We start from the raw sequence: 9,783 nt of genomic DNA on the forward strand, positions 1-9,783 counted from the left end.
CTGGGGAGATGACACAAGTATGTGACAGGAATAAACACATTGGGTAGTTACAAGAGCAGCAGTAGGAGGCATTACATGATTTGATATCTAGAGTATCTGTTAAACGCTAACGTTTGATTAAAATGTGTATTAATTCATATTAATCCTTAATGCGAGGATCTTAATAAAGTGTGATTAGCTTGGGTTTGGAAGAGCTTTCAAATCCAGGCACAATAGGTGCCATAGACATCTAAAAGTCTGAAATACACGTCTCTCCCGAAACTGCATTTCATCTATTTCATTTCCGTTTCCGTCACTACAGTACGTAGGCTTTAGGATGCTTCTGGCTCCCAGGTTTCATCCAGTCTCCAGCTCAGGTGTCCCACAAGCCGTGCGCATCCCTGGAACCCGCCTGGGGTTTGAGGCAGACTCCCTCGGTGTGTTTTCCTCTGCAGCCTTTCCTCTCCCTGCACAGGCTCTCGCTGTCCTCGGCGCGTCAACACGGGTTAGCTTTAAACCCCCCGCTGCCTCTTTCTAAAAATCCGTTCTGGTTTGTTTTCCAAGCGCGCTGCCGGGCTGGCAATCCTTGAATCCTCTTGAAACGCGACCAGAGGGCTTCCAGATAAAAATCCCGCCAAAGCAAAAGGCCGTCGTGCCACCGGGATGCAACACGGGCTGAGCCAAGCGCTTGCCGCCTCCAGCGGCCTCGTCAGGGCGTGAGTCACAGATGGTCTTTGGCAGCTCCCAAATTTCTGCCCGTCCCTCTGTTTCCAGCGGTTGGGGCAGTGCAGGAGTAAGCAGCTGGCTGCTGTGAGAGCCGAGGTGGGATGAGGGGGGAGAGGAGCAAGCAAATTGGGGAGCTTTGCAAGAATAATCTGAATTTCCGTGTGGAAATCGCGGGGATAGCCTCTCCACCGGGATACAGCTAGCTGGGTGTGAGAGCACCAGCTTGGTTTGCTCGAGCTCGTCGTTTCATATTCCCTTCCGGTTCTCTATCAGCAAAGCTCAGGCCCATCCCCACAATCAGCTTCTCTCTGGATGGTTGCCGAGATGTGATATTTATAGGGTTTACTGGAAACTGCTGGCACATTACTGGGCTTCGAAATGTGATTGTTTTTCAAAGAAGGAAATTAGCTGGAGTGTGGGGCTGGTGGCCAGCTTGGACTGTAAGCAAAGGGAGCCCGAGGTCACGACCAAGCTGCATTGTTTCTTTTATCTTCAGAAGCGATTTGCCGAGCTCTGGTTCTTAAGTGACTCTTAACGTGATGGACAAAATGAGATCATTGGGTAGTAATCCTCCATTTTCGAAATACTTGAAGTATTAGTGAAGTACACTCTGAACCACTTAAACAAGTACCTACTGGAGTAATCGGGTGGATGAAAATCTGGTAATTTATAACCCTGCATGAGGGTTTGGAGCATGACAGATGGGTCCCAGCTTGGACTAATAAAGCTCTAATGGAAGAATGTAGATGGGGCAGAAACCCAGGGTGGATGTTGCGAAATGGAGGAGGTATTCTTGTCTTGGACAAGTCACTTCTATTCTTCTGCTCCTTCTTCCTGTTTGTACAATATTAGTTCATCTCGGGGATGGAAGATTTACTCGCCAGCGGTTGTATTTGAAACCCTTCGCTTGAGAACACTCTTAAAAAACATCAAAGTATTGACACTACCTTTGTTCCCCTGCAATAAACGCCCCCGCGTGATGCACGTGTTACAGAAGGGCACTTAAATGAGCGGAGGATGGACGCGTGGAGAGCTGGGTGGCACGCTGGAAGGGTTGCCTTGGCCGACTCGTTTATGTACTAACGCGTCCGGCGAGGTGTTTGTCCTGCGTCTGGGAAGCCTCCCTTGGCGTTTGTTTAGGGCACAGCTTGAGGACAACCCCAGGAGCACCCTTCTGTGTACATGCCCCCTTTGCCAACGAGATCCCCCTTGGGAATCCACGCGAGCTTGGAGCCTGTGTGCCTGCCTACGAAGCGACGCCTCTGGGGCCACTGGGACTAGCGGGTTTGAAAGCTGAAGCCCCATGCTGAGAGATGATCTGCCAGGTGCCACGTGCCGCTTTGCTGGCCAGGGCAAGCCATCTGCCGTCCCGGCTGCCCTGAGCAGCGCGTCTCAGACCCGCAGCCTCCAGGCCCAGCCAGACTGGGCTCTGTCAGCCCAGATGTTTCATTCCCCTACAGACCTGTGGGCTGTTAGTGTCAACTCCATGTTTACGTGCTCTTCTCCTTTGCCGTGCCCCAGGAAAAGTCTTCTGACCTAGCTTAGTGGCGTGGACACCGTAATGATGCCATGTATGAAGCCTCACTAATACCCTCTGTATTTTTCCCACGTTCTAGTTTTGCCAGCGATGAATACCAAGGGGCTATGGAGCGAATATCTCTCATCGTCCAGCAACACAGAGCGACCATGGTGCCAGGGGAGCCACAGCTGAACGTGTGCGACAGGGCCGTCATGGTGAGTGGTTAAAGCAGGAATACATTTGAGAACCCTTAGCTTAAAATACAGCTTGTAAAAGCTTAAAAATGTCACCTAATGCTGGGAGGGGAGAGAGGAGAGATGCACGCTCGCCTGTGTGAAGGGCTGTCTGGCTGTTCCACAGAGGAGAGGGCTGTTGGTTACCTGGGGAATGCAGTGGCATAGGAAGGTTTGTGCCAAGTGAGTTGGGTGCGTCTACCAAAACGCTGTGATAAACTCTGTAGCTGTAGATCTTTCTTCTTCTTTCCACAAATCAGCAAAGTTCTCTGTGTTTTAAGCGGTGGGACTGGGGCAGTGGCTCTTTTACAGTGATGTGTGAGAGCGTATTTGATCTTGCTCGGTCTCCTCCAGTTCCACCCATGCCCGACTCTCCCAAAGCCTTTATGGCTTGAAACATGACAAACCTTTTCAATTCTGTTTTCTGTTTCAAATTGTATGTTGGAAAGTTACAGTTTGGCTTTTCTGTCAAATGCTGCTTGGTTTGTTGAGAACCTGGAAAAGGAACCGGCTGGCTTGTAGGAGGTAAAGTTGTTAGGTGACAAAACTGTGTGTAATCTAAGGGGATGTGCCTGTAGACTGACACAAAATAGTAACAGGTAAAATCTTTCTGATGCTGAAATAGTCTTCTGAAACAGACAGTCAGTACCTGCTGCTTAGGAGCTAACTTCAGCCAGACAGAAAAGTACAAAATGTGGAGCCGTGTCTCCTTAGTAAGAAGGCAAAGATCTTCTATAGCTCTCTCACATCTGTTTATTTTTGGATGTTAAATAGGAAAAAGATTTGAAACACCATTGTTTCTGTGTTGTTTTCTTTCATTATTCAACTTTTCCCTTAATAAACACTGTTCTGTGCTCCTCTGGGACCTTTTGGGTTCAGGCACTCTCCTCAGTGCCTGGCTGCTGACAGAGACCTTCACTGGAAAGGCATTTCTTCTGTGCTAATTCCAACTCCAAACTGGTTCGTACACAGCAGCCATACTGGGCTGTTCTGCAGCTTACCCTGGTGCGGTGTGTTTAGGTGCTGTGCGAACATCTGGAATGTCTGTTTGTCAACACCCAGTGTCTTTGGGTTACATAATGGAAAAAGTGCTGGCCTGGAGGTCGCATCCTTGGTCCTGTACCCCAGCCTTCTCCTTGGGGCTACTGAAAGTCAGTTTTCTCCCTGGGCACGTCTCCTTCTATCTCGGTTGGGTAGAAGGTTTGCAGACTATGGGCTGCTGCTTCTGCTTTAGCCATGGCAATGTGCAGGGCTTGGCCAAGTCCATGTATGCCTACCTAGCCCATAAGCAGAGGCAGCTAATGACTGCTCCAGTGCTTGGCCAAGCTCAAACCAGATCATTCAGGCTGTCTGAGGCAGAAAGCCTTCCCCACTGGGCTTGGGGCTGTTCTCCGCTCCGAAGAAATGTTCAAATCCCAGCAGGAAACATCATGAGTTTTCTATTCTGTGTAAATTCCTAACAGGCTAATTACACGGTCACAAAACTAAAAGAAACAGGCACAAAATTATTGCCTTTTGAGACAAGAAATGAAGGTGATAATATTGCTGGGGTTGATTGGGCCCTAAATCTGTCTTTGAAGGATGCTGGGAAGTAAGTATCACCGACTAATACTGTGCCTAATACTATCTTCTAAATTCTGTCACCTAGTTTTTGATATGGGTATTTAATATCCTTTCTGGGACAGAGGAGAAGGCTCGTCTTTACTCACCCATGAGCAAAGCAGATGGATCATTTTGTAGCCACTGCACTCTTGGGATTGCCGTTGGACTTGATGCTCTTAAAGGTCTTTTTCAACCTAAAGGATTCTACGACATCAGCGCAGCAGCATCAGCCCTCCTGAGCAGGGGAAGTGTTTGCCGGCCCATCTGTGCTGTGTCCCACCAGCAGTGTAGATAAAGCTCCCGTGGAGCCGGTTCTGCTGGGTTTTCCTCCTGTGGAAGGGCAGGAGGAATTGCTCCGTGCAGCAGAGCCACGCTGGCTCGACAGCGTGTTTGACTTGCAGCACACATGGTGTCCTCAGGGCTCTCCACACTTAGAGCAGGGATCCAGGAAAGCTGACCTGGACTGCGAGACTGGAGCAGATTCGATTTGTTATTTTTGCAAAAGAGCAAACATTTCATTTGTTTCTTTGAATCTCTGTTACCTCTATGGCGTGGTCAAGCATCTGAAACTTCCAGCAGTGGTTGTGCATTTTAAAATTGAGAAAGAGATTTAGAAAACAGCATTGCTTGTTCCTAAACCGTCTGGAGCCCTTCGTGCAGTGAGCAGCCTTCTGCCAAAGCTCCTCTGTGGGCTGCTCCTTCAGCAGGGATAGCCGGTGTCTCACTGCCATCTGTTGTCAGCTGTATGGAATAGAATCCTCCTCTGGCATTTTGGCTGGGGTTAAGTTTTTCTTTTACTCTACAGGAATTTAATTCCAAGAAAACATAAATGACTTGAAGGATAAAAATAAATAAAATGAGAGGCAATAGGTCAGAGCTGAACTGGCCTTTACCAGGCGACAGCAGGAGCCTCCCATGGACGGAGAGAGGGATAGAGATTGAACGCGAAGGCAGAACGGGAATTGTAACCTGTCACTCACATTACCACGGTCCCTAATTTTAAATGACAAAACCCTGTGAATTTGAAAAAGTTTTTATCCAAACTCCTTCCTCCGTTAATCCCTTTGGAAGCTGAATTTTGCTGTGGGTTTCCTTGCTGACGTTGTTTCTGTGTTGTACTCATGCTGGAGAAAGGTAGTTCCAGAAACATGGAAACGAGGGAGGTGAGTGGTTTTGGTCTGCAGGCACTTGGAGTAGTTAATTCATAGATGCCTCCTACTCCATCTCTTCATGAATTCACCCATCAAAATGCTTGTTAATATACAGGCATTCTTCTCTCTCACACCCTTGGCCTTCTGTTGCTTTCTGCTTGCTTCCTCAAGAAAGTGCATGGATATCTCAGTGCAAAGAACGAGAACTCTTTCCTGGATCCTGGGAAAATTGGAGGTGTCACCAACACCCCATGGTCTGGTTGCTCCATGCTACTGCAGGAAAGAGAGGAAGGTCAGCAGAGTCCCAGCAGACTGCATTTGTACAGTAGAGAGCACTGGATCCCAGAAGAGGGAATCATCTGCTGCAGAAGGATTTATGGTCTTTCCTAAAGCTCTTTTTGAATAGTGTCTGGAGTCGGGACGTTGAGGAGCCCGCGAGCAGCAGCTGCAGGAGGGGTTTCATTTTTCAAGAAGGACATGAGAGCATCTTTGTGAAAGTCAAAAGGGGGGTTGGTTAGGGTACAGAGCTTAGCAGATCTTCGGTATGGCTCATTTTTCTGTATATTTTTTGTTTGTTTTTAACAGAACTGGTCTCCCCCCGGCTGTGAGAAGCTTGGGAAGTGCCTGACACCACCCAAATCTGATCCCAAGAAGTGCTTTTGGCCTCATTGATCTCTGCAGCCCTCAAGAACTACACAGAAAAGTTACAACCAGCCAGACATACAGTCTACAGTGCATGTCTTCTCATGTTGGCACTCCTGTTTACACAGGAAGGGTGTGATGTACGTATGATGTCATCATTTGCTCTTCCAAAAGGGACGGTGTTTATATTGCTAGTGCTCAGGGTTTAGCCTCTACTCTTCTGTTGTTTTAGTTGTTTCCGTAAATGGTAACTTTTCAGTGAAGACTCTTTCAGCTGTAAAAACTCTCTGGACAACCATAACTCTGCCATCACCTCAGAAATGCCATGGATGCACCATTCCTCTTGCTCCTGCCACCCATCCGGCTCGCTCCAATCATTGCTTATTCGAATACCCCGACAGGAGCCATGGGGGGACTGTTCAGGAAACTTACACCCACCAGAAAACCCTGCCCAAACTGCCCGTGTTTTGTTTGCCTGTAACTTGTTGTTGTAACATTTGATTTCCATTGTTTCTTTGGACACCAGCCTGGTTTTCCTTTCTTCCTAAATTGGCGAGTACTGGGTGCAGCTGTATGACCCGGGCCGGTGCTGTGCATCGCTGGGTGCAGACAAGTGCTCCCTCCTGTTCCCGACGAAAGGGCAGGCTCCAGGGAGGAGAACACCCTTGCATTCCTTCCATCTGTAGCTGCAAACGTTCCCTAGGTGACGGTATAAAGAAACGTGAAGGTGGTGTTTGTGCAAGTATTGCCTTACTGATGGTGTGCAGGATATTCTTAGGGAGCTGGGGGTCAGTTGTTCATTTAAGGGGTTTTCTTCATTTCCAAAAATCTGGGTCTAAATATGGTTTAAGTCACACATCTGGTCTCAGGGTCTGGGCCCAGCCAACTGCAGGCTCAGAAATGCCCGTTTACATCAGATGTTAACTCTTGACCCTGTTTCCAGTCTGCGCTCCCTGAGGAATTCTCCTTGTGCAAACTTTCCACAGCCTGGGTGTAGCACTTCTCTAAACAGAGTTCATGGTAAATGCCGAACCTTCGCACGATCCCACATTGCTTTCGAGCCCGTTTCACGCCCTTCGCTGCTGCTAATAAATGTGTCTCGAACAAAACCGAGCAAGGTTACTCCGGGGCTTCAGGGGAGTAGCTGGCAACAACCCCAAACGGGCTGTTTGTACCCCCGACAGCTCCGCTCCCACCCCTCGGGTGTTTTATACGGTACACATGCCCTCGCTGCGTGGCGTTGCGCTGTCCTGGGAAAAACTGAGGTGCTCTGTACTGGCAAACAGCCCTTCTTCCTTCCCAAGGAAAGCTTGGGGCTGGCTTGAGGTGGGTTGAGGGCTCCGCTTCTGGGCTCACTGCTGTGCTACTGCCTGCCACGGGCTTGTTCCTGCCCTCCCTGAAATCCCAAACGCTCTCATTCTCTCTGCCCCTGGGGTTTGTGCTACCTGAAATCCCCTCCACCGTCATTCCGACTGTATATCTCATGAAGCTGGATAATCCTCTGAGATTGTAATAACAACGGCACTGGAGTCTGCTCTTACTGCTCCACCTGCCAGGATCCCAGCCGACGTCTCATCGGCCGGCAGAGCCTCTGAATCTCTCTCTGCGTCTGCAAATGGCCTTTGTTTATAGTCCAGATCTCTTAGCTGCCTTACGACGTTGCTCATTGTCCTCCCAGCATATCAAGCCATTTCCAGTTCATCCATAACATTTCTCCTTGTTTTGACATAGTGTGGATAGCTCAAGGCTTGAGGGATCCTGGTGGGACGGTTCTTCAGCGATGCTGTCTGAGAAGGACTGGCAGGAGGGAGGACTTGCGGTGTCTGTCAGCACAGGGCACCAGGCAAAACCAGTAACTTCCCTTTTTCTCGATGCTCTCCACCTCTGCTCTAGTGCTTCTGTCACCCAGAAGTGTCCAGAGCCCTGCAGGTCACTATTATCAGCAGACAGAGATACCACCAGAGGAGGGAGTCAGGCACTGCGACGCCCTGTCAGCTCTCCAGTGGTTAGGAACACGTCTGCTGCAAATTGGAGCGGCGCTTTGTCTTTCTGCGTGCTACCTGCGAAGCCATCACCTCGCAGCATCGCCGCTCATCCTCTGAGCGCTAGCCCAGGCACGTTTCTCCCTTACTGGCATTTGCAGCATGCGTGTTGTGAGCATCCTGGGTGCCTGCTGCCCCGTGTCCCCTGCCTGCCGCTTTGTTCTTGACCCTTCCGCAGCTTGCAGTTTGGAAGTTACTGCTTTTCCCCTGTTTGCCTGGTTCCCCGGCACACAAAGTCCCCATTCCTCACTGAAATAATCTCTCAGTGCACAGACACTGGATGTAAACTTTGCACTGGAAAGCTGCTTGCTCTAAGGGAAGTCACGTGATAACTGTTAATTACCTGCATGTCCGTTAATTACAAAAGATCAGAGCTTAATGTGAAGAAGCTACTGCTTTAAATTTAAATGAGAATAGTTTTACATCAGAGTAAGCCAGAATGTTAAATCAATGCCTTTCCCAAAGATGTACAGATTTTAAAGTTGCAAGATGAAGAACTAATGAAGAAAAATAAACTAATTTATCAGAAACGCATCATATGATTTGTCTGTGCGCACCTGGGAACCAACCGAGTAACACCTTGCTTTGGCGCACGCCTCACAGATCGTGGGACTGACTTGGCTTAAAAATAGCTTGTTTTGTTTTCCCTGTATTATTTTTAACGTGGATCAATTTCCCAGCCCACGCAGCCTGCCAAGTACAATTCCGAGGCTGGTGCAGGGACCAGGGGCGTACGTGGCCTGCGGCTGCGTCCACCGGCATAGCCGGTGGGATGAGCCTTTCCAGCGTGCAGCTCAAAAACACCGATGCACGCCGAGGAGCACAAAGCTGCCAGCACGTAGTACCCCATCTGCCCCTAATAATCATCCCGTGATTCTGATCTGAAGTCGGTCCGTGCGGTAGTTGCCCGGTTTGGCTTTGCAGGGGCTGCCGGTGGGACCACCCTGGGGTCATGTGTGCACTAGAGTCTGGTGGGGTTTACTGGCTGGACTGGGATCTGCAGCAGTGAAGCTGGTGTGTTGGAGGCTTCCCTTCTCAAGCTGCAAGATGTCAAAGCTAAAGGAAAGATGAAGTCTGCCTGAGACTGCTTCTATGTGATGCTCCTTTCTTTAGATTTAAATACATCTGCTAAAAGCTTAATATCTGCTTGGGCTAACAGTCCAAGGAATTTCTTTCTTGCCTTTAATTTCCAATTAGCTGAGCCTCTCGAGTCTCCCTGCTCTGCCCCTGAGGCTGTGTTATCATCCGACCCTCCATGCAGAGAAGCTTCTGAAATTGATGTAGCTAATAATCGTGGGAAAAAAAAAAAGTCCTACTGCATTTACAGTCTATGGCTGCAAAAATGGAGCCTTGATTTAAAATCCTGCAGCGACAAATGGATTATTTCGGTGGCAAATTAGTCTCTGCGGACCAACAATTTGGGGATCTGAACACTGGAATTGGAAAGCAGAAGATCAATTCCGAACACTTAGAGCCAAGGTTAATGTCCTGCCAACGGTATTGAGTGCAGCGATGAAAGATAACGTGCCTCGGCGTTTCAAAGGGGAAGCTGAGGAGCACGGTATTAAAAGTGAAAATGGGCAAGTTCGGAGGGGAACGAGGGCGAGCAATACCCACGTATTTGCGAACAAAACCTTACGCGGTGCCTGGGGACGGAGTTTTCAGGGTGACGCTGGGCTTTTACCAAAGGAACTGGAACCGGTATCACCGAGCAGGAGGCTGTCGCCTTTGGGATGCTCGCTGCCAGGTGGAAACCGGCAAATTGGTACCTGCCAGGTGGACCCTTTCCCGAACGTGGCAGACACCTTCCGAAAGCCTGGTTTCACCCAAAGCGAAGGCGAGCATCTCCCAAAGGTTGGAGAATACTCTTCTTTTTCCCAGTGACGATA

The 9,783-nt window shown here is 49.1% G+C and overlaps 1 protein-coding gene across 1 annotated transcript in view; it reads left to right on the forward strand.

Annotated features, from left to right (window-relative positions):
- Nucleotides 1-5,882, forward strand: part of GALNS (galactosamine (N-acetyl)-6-sulfatase) — a 41,871-nt gene extending 35,989 nt beyond the window's left edge. The window contains exons 12-13 of the mRNA XM_010157590.1: nucleotides 2,322-2,439; nucleotides 5,796-5,882. Of these exons, the coding sequence (XP_010155892.1) occupies nucleotides 2,322-2,439; nucleotides 5,796-5,882 (205 nt within the window). The remainder of the gene's footprint in view (nucleotides 1-2,321; nucleotides 2,440-5,795) is intronic.
- The last annotated feature ends 3,901 nt before the right edge of the window (nucleotides 5,883-9,783 follow it).

This window comes from Eurypyga helias, unplaced genomic scaffold, assembly GCF_000690775.1.
Source record: "Eurypyga helias isolate BGI_N326 unplaced genomic scaffold, ASM69077v1 scaffold22778, whole genome shotgun sequence".
Lineage (NCBI taxonomy): Eukaryota > Metazoa > Chordata > Aves > Eurypygiformes > Eurypygidae > Eurypyga > Eurypyga helias.